The sequence below is a fragment of the Thermobia domestica genome, chromosome 18 (assembly GCF_964235325.1).
Source record: "Thermobia domestica chromosome 18, izTheDome1.hap1.1, whole genome shotgun sequence".
Taxonomy (NCBI): domain Eukaryota; kingdom Metazoa; phylum Arthropoda; class Insecta; order Zygentoma; family Lepismatidae; genus Thermobia; species Thermobia domestica.
The window spans coordinates 46012758-46035529 of record NC_137471.1 but is presented as its reverse complement, the minus strand read 5'-3'; the positions used below and the strand labels follow the sequence as shown (position 1 = coordinate 46035529).

General features: G+C 36.7%; 1 protein-coding gene across 3 annotated transcripts in view; it reads left to right on the top strand.

The window, feature by feature from the left end:
* The window catches only part of LOC145674791 (uncharacterized), a 146753-nt gene that overhangs the window by 37019 nt on the left and 86962 nt on the right, over nucleotides 1-22772 (top strand). For 2 of the 3 annotated variants that reach the window (XM_081745006.1, XM_081745005.1), the window contains exons 2-3: nucleotides 7841-8147; nucleotides 11134-11263. In XM_081745006.1, coding sequence (XP_081601132.1) covers nucleotides 7843-8147; nucleotides 11134-11263 — 435 coding nt within the window. In that variant the 5' untranslated portion in view covers nucleotides 7841-7842. The remainder of the gene's footprint in view (nucleotides 1-7840; nucleotides 8148-11133; nucleotides 11264-22772) is intronic. The other variant, XM_081745007.1, reaches the window with a different exon arrangement.

The following is a 22772-nucleotide window of genomic DNA, read 5'->3' as shown; positions in this document are numbered from 1 at the left end:
AGTACATTGATGCACCCTTTAAAAAAATTTGGGAGGGGTATCTTGACTCATCCAGTCAGTTTTAGAAATTGTTTAATATAAGCATTTGGTATCTTCGTACAGGTCTTCAATATGTACCACTATAAATTTGGATGGTCCACATCGTTCCCTTTCATGGGTAAAGAACTACCAAAAATCAAATTTCGGAGGTTATTGACCCTTTGATAAGTATTTAGCACGTTATATGGTTTATTACCTTTATATGTTTATGTTCTCTTTTAAATTTGGGAATTATAAAATAACATAATTTGGTAAACGTTTTCTAGGACCCATTGTAGATGTTGGTGTTCCTCTTATGGCCAAATATTCAAAATTTAAAGGTTATTGACCGGCTTTATTATTGAATAACTACAGGATTTATTACTTTTTCATAAGACACAGGTGTATTTGTGTACCAATCTTAAATTTTGGGAGGGGTACATTTCTTATTGTCATATCAATAATTGGTAATTGTTCTTAAAATTGGATAGTATATCATTCATTGGGTAAATCATTATGATCGCGTGATCAGTTATTGACCTATGATGGGATTAGGAGTCCAGGATATTGGTACATTTAAACTTTGTAGGATAATTTGAGAATTGTCAAATGAAATTGCGTCATTGGTATTGATTATTACAGCCAAATATAAACGTAAGCAATATGATGTACCACGTGATTGACCTTGATGAGGTAGTGTACAGGGATACATAGCTAACCTTATTGAATCTTATGACTCATAGTCTTAAGGGAATACATGCTACAACACTGGCAAAGTTATTGTTGATGCAATTTGATTGGTTGATCACTATCTTTCGTGCACTCTGATTGGCTGATCACTATCTTTCGTGCAATCTGATTGGTTGCTGATTTTCTAATCTTTGCTGCATTCAGTTTTAAGTTTTGTTTAACATTTAAAAATCTTGGTTTCGTTCAACATTTTGCACTCACTGATAAATATGATCAAAACCGTTTATTTGTTAATCGAATAGTTAAAAACCGGATAAAGTTTGACGGTTAACCGTGAAACGTGAAATTTTTTTAGTTTGGAAATTTTTTGTTTGAAAGTTTTTGTTTGAAAACTCTTTTGATTTTTTTTGTTTCAGAATTTTGTTTGAAATTTGTTTCAAAATTTTTTGCTTGAAAATTTTTTTGTTTGAAAATTTTTAATTTTGTTTGAAAATTTTTTGTTTAAAATTTTTTGTTCGAAATTTTTGTTTTGAATTTTTCGTTTCCAAATTTTTTTGTTTCGATTTTTTTTTTCAAAATTTTGTTTTAACATTTTTTTCGTTTTAAAATTTTGTTCGAATTTTTCGTTTCCAAATTTTTTCGTTTCAAAAATTTTGTTTCAAAGTTTGGTTTGACATTTTTAAAAGTTTGTGCACTCATTAGTAAAGAACCGGAACTGTTTAGAACTAAAACCTCTGGCAACATTGTGGTGCAATAGTACACATCAGAATATGGGGTTGTACTTGAAATGATAAAACACAATTCATTGAAATGGATCATTTTATTACACTCCACATACATCCATACCAGATAGTGGTTCTGGATATTGTCGATACAATGTATTTTGAACTTCTTGCACTAGTTTGTCTTTAGCGTATAATTTTAATTCCAATTGAAGTCTTTTAAGGTCTATTGCAATATCAATTGGTGGAAACTTATTGTCAATTTGATCACAAATAAACTGTTTATCAATACAGGTATGCACCCACGAACGATGTTGACAACCATCACAATATCTAGATACATGTTGTACAATATGCATAACACATTTTTCAAAATAGTACTTTTTTAGAAATATACTTGTTTTGTTGCACACTTCCACTGCATGTTTCACACACTGAAATACGCTGATGAATTTGTTCCATTCCGTTTGTGTTAGATACACCATGTTGCGAGGGACATGGAATGTGCTCTTTTTACGTAACAGCACCATCTTCTCTTCGAGGACTGTACGCAGCACCACTTCATGATTTGAGCCTAATGATTTGACTATGGTCACATTTAGCTCATCATGAAAATAATCGTTCATTTGGTCGATTCGTGAACATAATATTTGCCATTCTTCAAAGGTCAGTTGTACACCAAATTGTTCTGCTTTGCCCAATCGAATTACTGGTTCAAATGTTCTAGCACTGATACCAATCATCACATGTTTTGTTTGACATATATTTATTGGATAATAGCTTGCGAAGATGAACTCTTTATCGTTAGAAGTACACATCTTTCCTCCTGAAAAGCACTTGCTCAAATGATTTTGTGGGATGACAGTGTATTGGTTGATTTATAGAACTACGGCTGACGTCATTGGAAAGGAATGTGCTGACGTTTGAATTTATGGTTTCATCACAGTTGCTGACGTCATGCTGACCAACCAAATTCATACAACTATGTCTGACGTCAAAGGAATGTGCTGACGTTTGAATTCATGATTTCATCACAATTGCTGACGAATCTGGCTGTGTACTAAATTCAAATTAATGACTTCGACCCAAGAATCCTTTGTAACATAAAGATACAGATCCAGTGTTTAAGAAACGCAGCAGTTCTTCTTGTTTTGATGCTTCTATGGGTAAATATCTTGCTGGTAAAATTATATTCTTATCATTTTCAAGCTTCACTACGATTCTTAATCCAAACTTTGTAGGGATCATTTGGCTAGCTAAGATTCTATAAGGTACATTCTGTTGTAAATCAGTAATCTTGGTAAATGATTTCATCACATCACGTGTGTTTAGAAACTGCAGACAAGTAGCCATGATGATGTTATCATGAATACTAACTCGAACGATACTTATATATGATGCAAAACTGATGACGTTGCATTATCATGTTCTGACGTGTACTATTGCACCACAATGTTGCCAGAGGTTTTAGTTCTAAACAGTTCCGGTTCTTTACTAATGAGTGCACAAACTTTTAAAAATGTCAAACCAAATTTTGAAACAAAATTTTTGAAACGAAAAAATTTCAAACCAAATTTTCTTCTAAGCAGTTCCGGTTCTTCACTAATGAGTACACAAACTTAAAAATTTTAAACAAAAAAATTTGGAAACGAAAAATTTAAAAAAAATTCGAAAAAAATTTTAAACAAAAAATTTTCAAACAAAATTTTGTAACAAAAAAATTAAAAATTTTCAAACGAAAAAAATGTCAAACAAAATTTTGAAAACAAAATTTTCAAAACAAAAAATTTCAAACAAAATTTTCAAACAAAAATTTTGAAAAAAATTTTTAAACAAAATTTCGAAACAAATTTTTCAAACTAAAAATTTCAAACGAAAAAATTTTAAACCAAAGTTTCAAACAAACAATTTTGAAAAAAATTTCAAACAAAAATTTCGAAACAAAAACTTTCAAACTAAAAATATCAAACGAAAACAAATGTCAAACCAAAGTTTCAAACAAAAAAACATTTCAAAAACTTTTTTAAATGTTAAACAAAACAAAACTGATTGCAGCAAAGATTTGAAAATCAGCAACCAATCAGATTGCACGAAAGATAGTGATCAGCCAATCAGATTGCACGAAAGATAGTGATCAACCAATCAAATTGCATCAACAATAACTTTGCCAGTGTTGTAGCATGTATTCCCTTAAGACTGAGTCATAAGATTCAATAAGGTTAGCTATGTATCCCTGTACACTACCTCATCAAGGTCAATCACGTGGTACATCGTATTGCTTACGTTTATATTTGGCTGTAATAATCAATACCAATGACGCAATTTCATTTGACAATTCTCAAATTATCCTACAAAGCTTAAATGTACCAATGTCCTGGACTCCTAATCCCATCATAGGTCAATAACTGATCACGTGATCATAATGATTTACCCAATGAATGATATACTATCCAATTTTAAGAACAATTACCAATTATTGATATGACAATAAGAAATGTACCCCTCCCAAAATTTAAGATTGGTACACAAATACACCTGTGTCTTATGAAAAAGTAATAAATCCTGTAGTTATTCAATAATAAAGCCGATCAATAACCTTTAAATTTTGAATATTTGGCCATAAGAGGAACACCAACATCTACAATGGGTCCTAGAAAACGTTTACCAAATTATGTTATTTTATAATTCCCAAATTTAAAAGAGAACATAAACATATAAAGGTAATAAACCATATAACGTGCTAAATACTTATCAAAGGGTCAATAACCTCCGAAGTTTGATTTTTGGTAGTTCTTTACCCATGAAAGGGAACGATGTGGACCATCCAAATTTATAGTGGTACATATTGAAGACCTGTACGAAGATACCAAATGCTTATATTAAACAATTTCTAAAACTGACTGGATGAGTCAAGATACCCCTCCCAAATTTTTTTAAAGGGTGCATCAATGTACTCATGTCTTATGATAGGAAATGAACCTATATACATGACCATATGACACTATACGGTATAAGACCGCTTCAAACGGGATAAATTGGGCCAAAAACCAAACACGTGATACAACATATTGCTTATGTTTATATTTTGGCATTTTTTTTTACTCATGAAAGGGAACAAGGTGGACCACCCAAATTTATCATGATACATATTGAGGTCATGTACTATGATAGCGAATGCTTAAATTGAAAAATTTCCAAAATTTAAGGGATTGGCTATGGTACCCATCCCGGGGTGTATCAATGTACCTGTCTTATGATAGAAAATGGACCCCTATACATGACCATATAATCATATTAGGTAATAGGACCTCATACAAGTGAATAAATTAGGTCAAAAACGAAACACGTGGTTGTACTAAAATTTGGCAATTTCGTACCCATGAAAGGGAACGAGATGGACCACCCAAATTTATAGTAATATATATTAGGGTCTTATACTATTATACCAAATGTTTAAATTGGGCAATTTCCAAATTAAAGAGGTGGGCCAAGGTACCCCTCCCAAATTTTTAAAGGGTGCATCAATATACCCATGTCTTATAATAGGGAATGGACCAATATACATAACCATATAATCATATAAGGTAATAGGACCTCATCCAAAGGGATAACTTAGGTCAAAACCAAACACGTGGTACAACGTATTGCTTACGTTTATATTTTGACAATTTTGTACCCCTAAAAGGGAACGAGGTGGACCACCCAAATTTATCATAATACATGTTAGGGTCCAGTACTATAATACCAAATATATAAAATGAGCAATTTCTAAAATTTAAGGAGTGGGCCAAGGTACCCCTCACAAATTTTAAAAGGAGTGCACAAATGTACCTATGTCTTATGATAGGGAATAAACCCCTATACATAACCATATAACCATATAAGGTAATAGGACCTCATCCAAAGGGATAACTTAGGTCAAAACCAAACACGTGGTACAACGTATTGCTTACGTTTATATTTTGACAATTTTGTACCCCTAAAAGGGAACGAGGTGGACCACCCAAATTTATCATAATACATGTTAGGGTCCGGTACTATAATACCAAATGTTTAAATTGGGCAATTTCCAAAATTTAAGGGGTGAGCCAAAGTACCCATCCCGGGGTGCACAAATATACCCATATCTTATGAAAGGTAATGGACCCCTATACATGACCATATAACTATATAGGATAATAACACGTCATCAAAGGGGATAAAATCGACCAAAAACCAAACACGTGGTACTACGTATTGCTTACGTTTATATTTTGGCAATTTTGTACCCCTAGAAGGGAACGAGGTAGACCACCCAAATTTATCATAATACATATTAGGGTCCTGTACTATAATATCCAATGTTTAAATTGGTCAATTTCCAAAATTTAAGGGGTGGGCCAAGGTACCCCTCCCAAATTTTTCAAGGGGTGCATTAATATACCCATGTCTTATGAAAAGTAATGGACCCCTGTATACGCCCATATAACTATATAAGGTAATAATACCTCATCAAAGGGGATAAATTAGGTCAAAAACCCCGAAATTTGACTTTTTGGCAATGTTTTACCCATGAAGGGAACGACATAGACACCCAATACTGATAGAGGTACATACTATGGTCCTAGGCTACCACACCAATTTTTTAGATTTGGCAATTTCCAAAATTTAAGGGGGGTGATCCCATGTACCCCTGCCAAAATTTAGGGAGTGGGCCAAGGCACCCCTGCCAAAATTTAGAGGGGGTGGTCCTAGGTACCCCTCGGTCATTGACCCCGGGCCAAGGTCATTGACCTTTCACCCCGGTCATTAAAGAGAGTGAGGATGAGTCATTCGGGCGAACGCGGGGGCCTACTACTATATTTTTCGCATGTGAGGTCAAAATTAGAATACTGTTGTACTGTTTGGACACTAAATGTCACTAAATACTTTGATATAATAGAAAATATACTGTTTAATTTTTTTTAAATATTTGCATTCAAGAAAACCGGTTTCTACCCAAAGTATGTCCCCTACGAAGACATAGTAACGAATTTTAGTTCTCAAACATTAGAAAAAAGGATATGGGTGTTTGATCTGTTGTTGTTTATAAATTATTAAACGATAAAATTGACTGTCCGGAAATGAAGACCTGACTTGCATAACATCCTAAGTCCACTCTTTTTCTTCGTATTTTGTGTGTGTGTTGTTTGGTTCGAACTTCAATTTCAGTATTGTGATGCGGTGCGTCCAGTAAGAGAACGTCTCTGACAGCTCGCAGTGACATTGCCACTACTTGCGTGTCAAGGTTTTTTTCGGTGCAACTGTAGTGGCAATTTAATTAATGGTATAAGACAGAGTGATCGTGATTGGTAACACTGGTATCAAAGCAGGGGCTGCAATGTCCCACCGCATGTGGTAAGAAACGTCAGAGACCATCTCTTGTTGGCCGTGCTATAGTAACTATAAACTATTATATAAGACACAGTTAATATATGTTCCAGTGGTGAGGATTCCAAGAAAGCGATAGAAAACTTCTTTATGTAAAGTTTTCTGTTTAGACACATGAAGTAACAAGAGCTTTAGGAATGATCAAAAAATGGATCAAAAGATTGCGATCTTGGCCAATTTTGGATCAGTGGCCAAAATGTTAGAACGGCCCCTAAATCGAGTTTTCGATTTTCTACGGAATAAGTACATCACATTGAGTTAAGTATTAGTATGGACTTGCCTATACTGTATGTAATTCTCTAGGTATAAGAGCTCCTTCGTGACTAAGCGGTTAGCGTATGCGCCTTTGGCGTGGGAGACCCGGGTTCGATTCCCGGCGGGAGCTCATGTGGTTCGGATTCCACGTTAATAGTAGGTTCACGTGTCATATAGCCTCGCTGCTGAACGGGACGTAAAACTCAAAGTGAACTCAACTCTCTAGATATAAGGTGCATAAGGAAATTTTTGAGTGAATGAAGTAGGCCTATATTGGATCTTCAATCAGGGACCACAAAATTTTTGAATGGCCTCTAAATCGAGTTTTCGTATTTTCTATGGAATAACCATATTATACAGAGTTAAGTGATAGTTTGGGTTTGGCTACACTATATGTAGTTCACCAGATACAAGGCGTACAACTAAATTTTTGATTGGAATACATTGGATGTTTTGATCCAACAATCTAAAAAGGAAGAACTTAGAATATTAACATCCTCGATCCGCCATATTGATGTTGAGTTTGAATATACGAAATAAAGAAGAACTTGCCTGAATAGAAGGAAGAAACAAAACTCGAAGTGAAAAGCATGTATATTTTATCTTGATGAGGAAATGTAAAACGAATTCAGTAATTTGAAATAAATAAAATGAGATTCATAAGATTGCCTTATAATTACAAATAGAGAGTAATGTTTGGAAACAACTACAAGGCTTAATATAGTTTTATTTTCTTCGTTTTCAAGATATGGACAAGGCAGGACCCTCGACAGGGCAGGAAGAACCTAAAAAGCGAACCTTTTCCATTAGTCTGTGGGAACCAACGCAAAAGCCGAAAAAGCCCCCAAAGGAAGAAGTTGAGGAGCCGCCTGAAGATGAGATTAATGAAGAGGAGGGAGCATTAAAAGATCAATTTAGAGCCTTTTCGAAAGTCGATGGTGATGGGAATACCATAACTTTGGTTGCCTCTGATCGATGGTTGAGGCAAGCTGATATCATTGATGGAAAAACTCTTACAGTAACGGACACTTGCATCATTTTCAATAAATTCAAGTATATAAAGATATTATTCATTGTTCTGTAACTAGATATTTTATAGTACTTTAGGACTAGATCTAGGCCCATAGCCAACCTAAAAATGTAGGAGGGCCCAGTAGAAGTTAGGGAGGGCGATCCAACCATATTATAGTTCATTTGCAAGCCTACTGTGAAAATTTTAGGGGGCAGAAAAAATTTAGGAGAGGCCTAACCCCCTATGCCCTCGTGCTTACGGGGCTGACTACATCTAAGAAAATTTTAACCAATGATATAAAGTAGATATAAAAAATCTACATATGATGACTTCAAATTATCAGCTTTATGAAATTCAACAAAATGTTAAATCCAATATCTAAACGAGAAGTTTTTCTAATGTTAATACAGTCTTGCGGCAAAACAAACAGTATTGAAAATCGCGTAAGGATAGCGCACAGGTGTAATGTGGTATGAGCTGTGAGCGCCATATGTGTGCTTAGTTGTGTGTCTACTAGCATAGTATGCAGTTTGTTCGAAGATAATGTTAAGTGAGAGATCTCATACAGGGTGGGAGATAAGTGAGAGCAAAGTGCGAAGATAGAACGTAGAAAATATCTAGAAATACCATGTTAATTTAGAAACGAGTAGAGGGATTGAGGTCAAATGTTGGATATGCTTTAGTGCTCCACTGAACAGGCGTAATGTGAATCATGGGGGACATCTGAAAAGCCGCCATGTTGGAATTACCGCAAAAAGAATATACGGGAAAGGGGTCGTGTGACATATAGCTCTTGGTGATACCTGTCGACTACGGATTCAATTTCAATACTGGTGACAGCTCTGACGAGCCCGATTGCCCATCTTTATCGTTTTTCAAATGTGTCTACTGTTGTCTCCGTTTTTGTATCAACGACACAATCATTCTTAAGGTCCATAACAATTGCAACTAAACAGATGTCTCAAACTGTATTGGAAACTATTGATTTCAATAGACGGTGTACGTTAAGTGCCATATGTCACATGACCCCTTTCCCGTATATTCTTCTTGTGCTAAATCCAACTTCGGATGTCATCGATGCTCCGCATGCTTTTCAGATATCCCATATGATTCACATTAAGCCTATTTAGTGAAGCTCTACATACATTCCTCATAACCAACCTTTGAACTCAATCCCTCTATTCGTTTCAAAATTAACATGGCATTTCTAGACATTTTCTATGTTCCATCTTCGTACTGTGCCCTCACTTATCTCCCACCCTGCATATACGGTCTGACACCAAATACTCTCTTTTTCTCTGTTTCTTTCTTTGCTGAATCCAGTGCTAGCAATCATTTTCAGAAATTGAGTTCATCAAATCGAATGTTTCTTTGTGAGAATATTCGTAAAAGATATAGTTCTGTGCCGTAATAGTACATACATTCTTCCCCGAACAAAGTAAATATCTGTCCGTATTATTGAGGTGGTCATCGAAGGGTGTGTTACAGAGGCTTTCACTGTCTTATAATTATACGTATTATTATTAAGTATTCTGCATATCAACAGGTCCTGGGACTAATTACGTTTTCTTTCTTTCTTTCTTTCTTTCTTTCTTTCTTAGGTTCGAATCTGATAGTGCTTCCTTCATATTTTTCGATGTTCAGCTTTCTCTTTGAATCCCCGATATTTCTTCTGTTTTGCAAATCATTGATCAAGTTTATTCTTTTTCCTACTCCTCGCTTTCCTTCCATCTTTCCGTCTATGGTGTTATAAACAAGACAATTTCTGCGTAACATGAGTCCAATTTAATTAGCCTTCCTTCGAAGGATGCTGTCCAAAAGCGTCCTTTACTCTCCTATCTGTTTTAAAATATCTTGTTTGTTATTCTATGTCTATTTTACTTTTTCCATCTTTTTCCAACACCACATTTCGAAGCTCCCTGAATGTTTCTTCTCTAACTTACGTAATGTCCAAGTCTCTGAATTATACAGTACAATAGTCTCTATATAACACTTGACCAGCTTTTTCCTTAGTCCACTGTTAAACCTGCTAGTTAATAAGTGTAGTATATTATTAAAACATGAGTCTTCACAATGTGTGAAGTTAGATAAGATATTCATAAGGAAATCAAAATTCGGTATTGAAGTCTGTTTCTTTGACTTTGCGTTTGCACGAGTATAAATTGTACACTAAACAAAACCTCGAAGAAAGAATAAAATCAAACTCAGACGCTGTTACGCAATAGTAAAGTAATAAAGAGTGCGTCCACGTTTAGCCTCAATTTAGGCTCCCCATGAATTTGCCGAACGTGATTAGAATAGATAGCTTCCGATGTGTAGAACACGACTGTGAAGCAATGATTTGAACTAACTTTGGGGCAGCAGGCTGAAATTCAGCTCAAATGTAGAAGAGACTATGAAGATTCTATATTCGAAATGCAAATTGTCCTCAAATGGATGGAGCATAATCGAAAAGCATGAAATATTAACATTAAAGTCAATAGAAAAGCACTGAAAAAAATGAATTCGTCCACATATCTCTAAAACTATAATGAAATGGCTAATTGAAAGCTTATTTCAATGACATAAGAGATTGAAAACGATGTATAGCACGTAAGATAAATATGGAAAGAACATTGTCAAAAGTCAAGTTGAGTAACATCAATAATAAAGTATATGCATCTTCTTCGAATTACCCAGGTCACCCCACCCGAAGGTTCAGACTTGAAATACGTATCTCACATGTGGATTTGGAATCTCTACAGTCGAATTAGTACGCAACGTGACTTTTGACCTGATCACGTGACACAGTCTAGTCCTTATGACAAACCGGATAGGCCCCTTTGTTCTGTACATAATAAACATTGAGAACGAGTGAACCTGAAATGAATACGCTGTTTCTAAAGTCCGTATTGTTTTATTTATAGTGTATATTTTTAATTTTTTTACGGTATATTCGTCTTGCATGTTTTCAGTTTTGTTTAGTGCACATGTACCCAGGCCGTAGTTATAATAATAATTTTGTTTGTCCGTTCTCATTTCTTTCAGATTAAAATCTCTACAGTTCCATGAATTTCTACAGTATCTAGATTTGATAGCTCAGGAAAAGGGCTTGGATATATCATTCATTAAGCTAAAATTAATACATTGTGGCAATCCTCTTCCTAAAGACGCTCAAGTAAGTACTGAATTTCATTTTTGTGAATCATATCAAGATCTAGAGTTATGATTACCATATTTCTGCTATTCTTAATCGGGAGATTTTGGTGGTGGAGATAGGGGGAGAACTGAGGAACCAGGGCGGTTGAAGGAGGTTTCCTTTCACTACTTCCATCGGTAGAAAGTACTAACAACCACAACAGCCATTTTTATATCTCACCTATTGGATGCATCACTAATCGTAATCATCATAGGTATTCTGTCATTATTGGAGGTCACTTGCTACAACTGAGAAGCTTCTATACTCCACGGTCTTCCTCTAACCTCTTCGTCCTGTTTAGATATCGTCCATTAATTATAGTCTTCTTTGTACCCTCCCTTCTTTCCTGCCACCATACCTTCTAGCATGTCCCTCATGATACAGTTCCTTCTTAGCCAATTTTCCAACCAGTTTCTCTTCTTTTTCTTAATAATATCTAAAATTGTTCTTTTCTCCCTCACCATTTCCAACATCTTATTCGTTTTCCGCTCGACCCAGCCAGGGGCGGATCCAGGAAGGACTTCTGGGGGGGCGGTCTGTAGCAATATTGCTACTTTTAAGAGCTCCAAACTTTTTATGGATGGGTTTATTTATATATTAAATAAGAAAGTTACCTCTTCTGGGGGGGGGGCGATCGCCCCGATTGACCCCCCCCCTGGATCCGACCCTGAACCCAGCTACTTCTCTCTATTCTTCTCCATATTCGCATTTCGAATGTTTCTGGTCGTTTTTTCATCATTTTTGCGTAATGTCCGTGTTTCTGACCCATACAGTACAATACTCCACACGAAGCATTTTATGAGTCTTTTTCTCAACTCTTTGTTCAAGGTCTCACAAAATAGTATTTTCTTTCTCTTAAAGGCTTCTTCCGCCATTCCTATCCTTGCTGTTAATTCACGTTCGCACTTCATATTATTACTAATAATACTACCCAGGTATCGAGAACTAGTATCACTAATAATGGTTAGAAAAGTAACATGCAGTTTGGATCCAAAGATTATACCAGGTGTACCAAAAGTTCGGGGTCATATCCAAACTTCGTTATGAGTGAGGATACGAAAAAATGAAAATGGGGGAAAGTTGTTGGAAATAGATGGTTTATGAAACATTTCCACAATGATGCCAACGTATCTCGAAAGCCAACGTATCTAATTTTGCCGTTGAATTTCCCACGTAACACTGATTTATTATATATATAAATATAGAATATGAAATATAATAACCAACTGTGTATTATTCACTTTTTCAACACCTGAGTAATGAGTTTTCCATGTTTATAAAATAATTTATGAATAAATGTTCTCCTTAATCGAAAACAAGCATAATTTGTTGTTAAAAATGCAGCATAATATGTATTCTTTTTTCTTGATTTTTGAGAATCACGTATGATTAAGTTAGTCCAAAAACCACGTACATTTTCCAAATAACAAACTACTTCTTGAAGCCAAAATTTGACAATCAACATTGTTTTCTCACTTATTAATGATTCATTATACCTATTTTCCACCTCTAAAGAATTTTGCTGGGTGGACTAGTAAAAATCCCATAAATGAAATTAATTTCGAGAGAAAATCCTTTTATCTCTTCTCGAAAAAATAATGCCAAAATATCCCATAAAATGGGATTTTCCCCACGGGTTGGTATCACTGCTTTTCCAATCGTACTCTAGCCGTTTGGTCTCCGTACTGGTTAAGGTGCCCTATGTTAAAAGAAAACACAGCAGGCCCTTCCGTTGGCTCCTTACCATACGAAAAAAATACAGCATTACTGGGGAACGTATTTGAGATGTTCGAGATTCTCCAACACAATAATGTGCACATTGCCCATGTCGTTTTTGCATCCTCTTACGTTCCGTTCGATCAGACTGCTGAACTGAAAACGTTGCCCTTTTTTGGCATAGAAATTAACCTTTAATTGTAGGTCCAAATCGCATATAACCTCGGTGCTAAAAGGATGATTAAAATCCAATACAACCAATCAATAGCCTTTTCAAGTAGTTAACTATTAACTGTTTCAGCAAAGGTGGAACTATTTTGTACTTCACACTAGTGGAGGTGTAGGGTCACCTTAGCTCCTTCACTCGAAAATTTGGTCCTCTCTCGCAGTAGTGGTCATGTTGCTGCTAATTAAAATATTCAAAAATGTAGTACAAGTTGATAGATACTTTGTGGTATCAAACATTCGAAACTATCTTTTCATTCAATAGAAATTACCCTTAAAACATCTACCTTTGAGTTGATCACTTTAAAAATTCGTTTACTAAATGAGCCTGGAGCAGTGTGCGAATTAGATAATCTATATTGGGGGGGATAAAATTAGGCCAAAGGACATAGTCTGAAGGTTCAAATTTCAAAATGAGACAATAAATGCCTTACCTCCCATATATATATATATATATATATATATATATATATATATATATATATATATATATATATATATATGTGTGTGTGTGTGTGTGTGTGTGACATCTGTAATAAATAAGAGATTTATTAATTTAATAAATCTACCGACAATAACTATGCACATATATATTGTCTGACATACACACACCCCACTAAACCTTTCTGAACGTGTTTTAATGTTGTACTCACTCTTGTCCCCGTAGCTCCCTAAGGTTTATTTAGTTAATAATTTGGCTCGAGCGATAGCCATGATCACAAGCATATGTTAATTTTTCCACTCATATTGAAAGCTTCCACTTTGTATTAATACATACAGGTTGCGAAAAGAAACCTACTTTAGTCTTGTGAAAACCACTAAAATTATCAGTTAAACCGGACATTAAAAAAAAAAAAAAAAAAAAAAAAAAAAGAAAGAAAGAAAATCTAGATATTAGCCTATCAAATAAGAAATGGATTGTTGCTGGTCCCGATTTCTCATATCAAGGTCAAATCGAAGGCCAAATATTTAAAATCTCTTAATACAAATTTCGAGCTTGTGCTTCTACTTCCCGCTAAAGCTGTGCTCATCACGACTTTTTTTCTACAAATATCGATTCCGTGATGGGCACGGAAAGTCAACACTTAAAAATTACTTTACTGTTAGGTTGAAGATGAGTTGATTCACTATGGGCTACGTTATTCAAATAAAGTAAAACATTACACTGAAGATTTTCAGACATTAATTGCGTGGACAGCAAACTGTACAGCGAAAAGATGGAAAAATGAAGGGTTAACTTAAAAAAAAAAAAAAAAAAAAGCGCTCCAGTTTAAATGCTTATACAGACACGGACAATGACACGGAGAACCAGTCGTATTAACAAATGCTGAAACAAATCTTGAATTATTCGCTTATTCACCTAAAAATCACCTTCATTAACATGTCTGCTCACTAGGAGCGTATCCCCCAGCGTGTACGTTACATTTACTTACGAGAGAATACCTATATCTCAGATTTTGAGTACAGTTTCAAAAGTTCATTTCCGTAAACTGTAAAAGCAGTGATCACTATGCTAATTATCACAAATTAAATGCAACTTTTGAGTTGCATACACACAACCTACTAGGGAATGAAGACCATGTGCTAACAAAGAGTACACTGGAAAATGAAATAACATGTTATAACAAAAATTAAAATAAGATGATAATCGATACAAATATAGAGGATGAATATGACATATCCGAACTTCGCCAAGTATGGTAGAAGAAGCTATTTGTTTACTTCTTCTTGGCCAACCGCTAAGAACATTTATAAATCTATATGTGGCTTTGTTATACGCAATTAGTACATTCAAATTCACAAACGATGACGAACTGAAGGGTACGAAGGTACAGTTGCAAGTAACAACCGTAGTCATAATAATATAGTTCTACTAAACAACGTTGAAAATAGTAGGTAATTAGGTGGTAAGTAGAAATGACCAAAACTAAACAGTTTACATCGATCATTTCGAAATACAGCTAGAAGATTAAATTTACAAGAAATAACAAAAATCAGTGAAATTCGGAGTTATACTAAGCATAGTTTGAGGGGGAAAGCGAGCATCCCCGGTGGGGATACTTCAGCTGACTTCTTTGGGGGGGAACAAAATGTGATTGAGGGGGAAAATCCCCCTCATCCCCCCCGGTAATTCGCACCCTGGCCTGGAGTGTAATGTTAGTTATCTTCTAATATAAATAAAGAATTTGTTTGTCTGTTCGTCTGTAGTGTCTGTCTGTCTGTGTGCGGCCCCAGTCCTCAGACCAAAACAAAGAGTTTTCTTCAAAATTCAAACCAGCGGGGTCTCAGAGGTGGCGTTTATCGGGACATGTAAAAGTAGTAGAAAATGACCGATACTAGTGTCAAATTCTTAGTTTTCGCTGTCGCTGAGATCAATGGTGATACTGTAATCGCATTAACTCCAAAATTCATCCCATTTGGCTGTGGGCCAGGAGTCACCGGGGGCAACGGCGCAGACTTTCCAAAATTTATGTAAATATCCGTCTGGGTACATATCAATGGCGGGACATGTTAACCTGTGTGTTTTCAGTGAAGTCTTGATGTTTGATTCATTTATTTTTAGTTAAAATCTTTTATGAACACTGTCATAAAGGGCTGTGCTGTGATAAAGTAAAATACCTAGGTATACTGGTACTATAAGGATAAGTTGGGACTGCCCTAACTCAATCAAGAGAATTGAGCTCAAACCCACGTCCAAACTAAAATTCTTGTGGGTGTGGCGCACCTACAAGATTATTTGTGTGGGTGCTGGAGCCCCGGATCATCCACGTAGTAGGCGTGCATGACGGGGGAGATACCGAAACATGTAAAAATAATCCAATATGACCGATATTAGTGTAAAATCCATAGTTTTCGTGGTCGCTGAGATGAAGGTGATACTCCCATAGGTATTGACTTCCAAATACAGCTCCCATGCGAAGAATGGGTATTTCAGCTAGTAAAACTATATTGTGATTCTTTTCTTAGGGTTACACAATGAGACTTGCAATTAGGGATGCGCACGTGCCGAGTCGAGTCGAGATTTAAGCCTGTCTCGACCCATCTCGAGAAAATGTTGTTTCGACTCGAAAATATGTTTCTGTCTCGACTCGACTCGAATTCGAGACGAGACGTCTCGAAATTTTAGTCTAATAAAATACATGAGTTAAAATATTTCGCACACATCAGCCAGAACATTTTGACTAACTACCTAATTGTCAGTATGTCCACCTTTGGCACGGATAACAACGGCGACGCGTCTTGGCATGGACGCAATGATCCTTGATAAGTCGCTAGAGAGAGTTGGTGCCACATTTGTACTCACAAGTGACCTAAGCCCTGTAAATTACGGGATGGGGGTGATGCGCTCTGACATCACATTCAATCACATCCCAGATGTGTTCGATTGGGTTCAGATCCGGCGAGTTGGAGGCCATCACATAATTTGGAAGTCGTCCCCGTGTTCCTCGAACTACTCCATCACATTCCTGGCCTTGTGACATGGTGCATTATCTTGTCGAAAAATACCACTACCTTTGGAAACATGGTCGTCATGAAGGGGTGTACGTAGTTTGCAAGCAGTTTGCGATACGCCTCGGCCGTTATGGTGCCTTATTCGAGCTCCAATAGACATGGATGCTCACGTGAATGTTCCCCAGAGCTAAGCCGCTTGCCAGTTTGTCTCCATCCCGCAGTACAGATGTCAAGGACCTGTTCTTTAGGAACACGACAGATTCGCACCATCCCATCGTCATGATGAAGAATATATCGGCATTCATCAGACAATGCAACGCTCTGCCACTGCGCCAAGGTCCAGTGGCGATGGTCACGTGTTCATTTCAGTCGTAGTTGCTGATGTCGTGGTGTTAAGATTCGCACATGGTTGGGTCTTCGGCTGCGGAGGCCTGTCGTTAGGAGTGTTCGGTGCACTGTGTGTTCAGACACACACGTACTTTGCCCAGCATTAAAGTCTGATGTTAGTTCCGTCACAGTTCGCTGCCTGTCCTGTTTTACCAGTCTGCCCAGCCTACGACGTCCGACATCTGAAATGAGGTGAGGAGCGCCCAACCTCTCGACGTTTGGACGTCGTTTCCCCTTGGTTTCGCCACTTATTGGAAACACTCACTACAACACTCCTCGAAAACCCAATACTGTTCAACATTTTTTCACCTTTTATTTTATTTAATTTATTTATTTATTTATACAGAAACGAAAGTAGCCGTTCTTTATTGACTTTTGGCCACAGAACGCAAAAGTCACACTTAAGATTTTCTCCTGGCTCAGGTTTCTGAGTAATTTAGCGTTTTATAATTTGCATATAACGCTATGAGACATTATAAGTACATGATTTGAAATTATTTTTTTTACATGGTACAAAGTGTCGTTCTCTACAAGTATTTGTTGCATATTCAATTTGGCAACGTACCTTATCAACAGCTAGTGCGAGCGTCTAATGAGTCACGTGAGGCAACGGTTGCAAGTTGCAACTAGCTCCACTTAACGATTCTAATCGTATTAGTGGCGTGCTTCAAGCAGTAGTTTAGCAGACTGTTTGTGTTACTGGTGAACCAGCAGTTTGAAAGTAGTGAGTGAGCACATTATCGTTGTTGTACATGTCATTTACATTGCGAAGTGCCAGTGATTCAAGGAAAGTGCAGCAATGCCCCGCGTTTGTAAAAATTCGGTGAACAGTGTGTGCTACATATGTGCGGACGTGATTTGCGGTTCCAGGATGCGGCCATTGACTGCTGTAGTGCAAAGAGCATATTTACTATACTTTGGGTGTCGTGTTGGAGACCAGGATAAATCATGGGCTCCCCACGTTTGTTGTACGAGTTGTTCATCTACTCTCAATGCCTGGATACATGGGGAAAGAACGTTTCCATGCACTTTGCTGTGCTCGCCATTTGGAGTGAACCAACAAACCATAGTACAGACTGCTAATTTTGCATGCTACCCTGCTTGAAGAAAGATATAAATACGAAGAAGAAGAGGAAGATCGAATATCCAGTGATACCATCTGTCATTCGTCCAGTGGCCCATGGAGAAGGATTGCCTGTTCCCGATCCCCCGGCTACCATTCCAACGGACGAAAAGTGATACAGAGAATGAAAGTGAAGGTGAACCTGCTCCACATACCAGCGACACTGATCCTTCATTTGAGCCGAAAACCAAGTATCCTGAACCACACCGACTCACACAAGTGGAGCTTCATGGCCTGATTGGAGATGTGGAACTGCCAAAGAATAAAGATGCGCTCTTAGCATCTAGGTTACAGCAGTGGAACATTCTGGAGGATACAGTTAGGATATCAACTCTACGAGATCGTCAAAAAGATCTTGCAAAATATTTCTGCTGCACCGATGAGTTAGTATTTTGCTATGATGTTCCAGATTTGATGCAGAAACTGAAGGTTCCGTACAAAGTAGAAAATTGGAGACTGTTTATAGATGCCTCCAAAACAAGCCTTAAGGCTGTGCTCCTGTACAACAGTAAGGAGATATCAGCTCCAATCCCTGTTGCTTATGCACCCTTAGGTAAATAAAGTTATTCCATTCTGGAACGCGTTCTGGATCTTATAAAATATCGTGAACACAAGTAGTTATTTTGTGGTTATTTTAAGGTCATCGGAATTTTGCTTGGTCTACAGGGGATATACAAAGTACAGTTCTGTGACTATACAAAGTCACATATGTGAGTGGGATAGTCGTGCAAAGAATGCCCATTACACTCAAGAGGAATGGTCGCGACGAACAGCTTTGTTGCTAGGCGAAAAAAACATTTCAAATGTATCTCTCGTGAACACACAAAGCATTGTGCTACAACCATTGCACACCAAACTTGGACTCATGAAGGCATTTGTAAAGGTCATGAACATTTATAAACGTGCATTGGCATACTTGTGCCAAAAGTTTCCGCGTCTAAGTGCAGAAAAGATTAAGCAGGGGGTCTTTATCGGTCCGCAAATACGCAAGCTATTGCAAGATGAGGTGTTTGAATCCATTCTCAGTGCTGATGAGCTCCATGCATGGTATTGTTTCCGCAATGTTTGTACAGTACCAGATTCTTGGGCAACCACCGAGCCGAAAATTACAAAGAATTAGTAGAAGAATTGCTATCTGCCTACGAGAAATTTGGGTGCGATATGTCACTCAAAATGCACTTCCTCCATTCCCACCTTGATGTCTTTCCACTGAATTGTGGATCTTTCAGTGACGAGCAAGGAGAGTGATTTCACCAGGACATTTCTGCAATGGAACAACATTATAAAGGAAAGAGGGCAGTTTCAATGTTAGAGGATTTCTGCTGGATGATTCCAAGAGATGCTCCAGGTATTCCTCACAAGAAACAAGCAAAGAGAAGCCGTGTTTAAAACAGATACTTAGGTAACTTTTACTAACACAGTTCTTGTCCTGTAGTGCTAAATGAAAAATGTTAAGAGTACCATTACACCGATAGTATGCCAGGAGGACGTTATATTTTTGATATTCATATTCAGTGTCTAAACATTTGTAAAAGACAGCTATTTTTATTTCCGTAATTATGTGAATGTTTGCTACTTTTACCTTTATAGTTTCATTATCATAGCGTTATATACAAAATGTAAATTGTGTAATTAGTACTAAATCCGAATTCGAAACACGTATTTATTGTGTTTTTCGTGTTCAGCGCCCAAAAATTATAAGGGACGGATATTTCTATTTACGTAATAATTTCCAAGTTTGGTGACTTTTGCCTTTACAATTTCATTATAATAACGTTATATGCAAACGGTAAATTATGCAATTACCACTAAATCTGAGCTAGGAGCATATTATCATTGCCATTTTATTGTTCAGCGTCCAAGAAATTATAAAGAATAGCTATTTTTATTTCCGTAATCATTTCAATATTTTGTGACTTTTACCTTTACAATTTCATTAGTGTAGCGTTATATATAACATGTAAATTGTGTAATTACAATTAAATCTTAGCCAGGTAAATGTTTATTCAGTTTCGTGTTCAGCGCCCAGAAATCAATAAAGGGTGACCATTTAAATTTCTATATATAAAAAAAAATCACTGTTGCACAGTGCGCCGACAAGTCCTGCAGTTTCCGAAATTCTCGTGCCAAGTCTCCGGACCATTACAACCTACCCTCGGTCAAAATCAGATAGATCGCACGCCTTCCCCAATCTACACACGGCAAGCACTCACTGATACTACCTGCACCGTACTGTGTCTGACTATTCCCCGTTAGGTGACGCTGCTATCAGTGGACGGGTTTATATCGAAAGTAGGTAGGTGGTCATAAAAAAATTATAACTATGCTAAATTGCTATAGACTACCAATTGTTCATTCAGAGATTTTACGAAGTTCAGTTTATTTCAATACGTAGTTTTAAACAAACTAGATATAGGCTACGAATAATAGTTTTATATTAACTAGATAATCAAATATTACTATTATCATTATATTTTAAGTACAATCAAATATAACGACATTAATTATTAGTTTTAATTAACTGAATTGAGCTGAAAATTGACTCTTAATCTCGAAAGATTAACTATTAAGTTTATTCGTTCTGTACCTTCCTAAAATAATAAATGTTTGAATTGGTTTCAAAGCTGTTTCTGAGTGAATACTTTCTTCAAAATAATATTAAAAACTATAGAAAGAAAAAACTGCTCGTCTCGAATTTTACAAAGTGTGTCTTGACTCGAATTCGAGTCGAGATTCGAGACATGTTCCGACTCGTGCGCATCCCTACTATTGTACTGTTGATACGTCCGTCCATTTGTCATTCCACACGTTAATCCTTGAACGAAAGCTGGTTTTTGTATTTTATATTTTGCAATAGACAATTAAAGTGTTAATCTCGGCCGAGTTTGTTAATGGAGTAAATTCGTTAACATGGTCATGGGTAACGGTGACGTTAACTATGATTACCCATATTACATTTAAATTCTATAACTCTCCCTAGCTTCTATGCAATCTGCATTGTAGCAAATAAATGTCGTTTGCCTATTATAAAAGGTATAGAATTGTGTTATCCTCTTTACCGTCTTTTAGCAGAGATTATTTAATATAAGAATATCATGTCATATCATGTTCATCTTTGTTTAAGATTTATAGTTTCAAAATTCGTGTTTAGTCAATAATGGCTTTCAGTTCTATGAAAAATGTCTGTTTGTTTTATATAAATAAATATTACATAAAGGTACCCCAATAAAGGTACTTCATTTTGCATTTAAAGATTAAATTGTTGCGAATGAAATGTCCGCTTTGCAGTCTGGTGGAAAATTCACTTCAGCAACACAACCCAAACATGGACTAAAGTCACGGCTCCAAAGAAAATTTTCCAGGGGCGCTTCTCCCTGGTTGCTATATTACGTCTGGTATTTAAATACGTGGTTTGTTATATTACGTATATATTTTCGTGAGCCAGGGCGGACCTCCCATCCCCTTTCGGACGCCATGACTAAGCTCACAGCTTTATCGTCACCGTTGATAACTACACCTCCACGAGACAGGCTGAAGTGCACAGACAGCCAGAAAGTAGTATGTTATTGAACAGATCGTATGAAAGTATATTATGGAGAACATTCAATTGCGAGGGGTTTTTCTTTATGAATTCAAACTGGAACATTCTGCACAGCAAGCCGCAAAGAAACATTAACAGTGAGTTTAGGCCAGGACTGGAGAACGAACGCACCGTTAGTTTGTCGAATTTCGTTTCGGTGATACAGCATTGCAAAATGAGCTCTTTGTGGACATCATGTTCGATTGCCTCCTCAGAAACAAGGTTCAAGCGAACCCTCGGAAAAGAGGTCATGGCCTTGCAGACGAGTTAGACGTAACACATACACTGTCGTTCGGCAGTACAGTACAGTACGCAAAGTGAAAAAAATAAAGTGATAAGGACCACAATAAGTTGACACAAACCAACAAGAATAGCCGTCTGGACCTGTTCAAATCTCTGAATGTAAAGAACGACCGAAAAAGTTTCCTGCATCGTATTAGCACTTTGGATGACAAATGGATCCTTATGGTGCTGAACTCGATGAAATGCTCCCAAACGTGTCCGCAGGCATCCGACTGTGGTCAACAGATATGGTGTCCTCATGTTGGAAGGACATTTCTCGCCCACATGTCGCACAAAGGGTGGTGCAGATTCTCCATGAGTTGCAGTATGAAACCTTTCCTTGTCCGTCATATTCCTCCGATATCTCTGGCACTGACTTCCACCTCTTCTGGCATCTAGATTACTTCTTGGGATGGGGAAGATCTTCCCTGATAATATGTAGTTTAGTTTTTTTTATCGCAAATTCTATACTCCTTTCGCCACAGAATCCAATGTAGGAAAAGCAATGAAATAAATATGAGGTTACCAGTGGCGTATTTAGGGGGCTATCGGACTCAAGCTGCCGCCACCCCAAATTAATTTGTTTACATTTCTTAGACTTTCATTGATTTTCTATTTTCTTATATTCTCTGTTCAGGAATAATGCTGTATTTGTCAAATTTCACTCCATGTAAGAATTGTGTTCTTTTGTTCTTTCTTTCGTCCATTCTACTCTTCTGTTC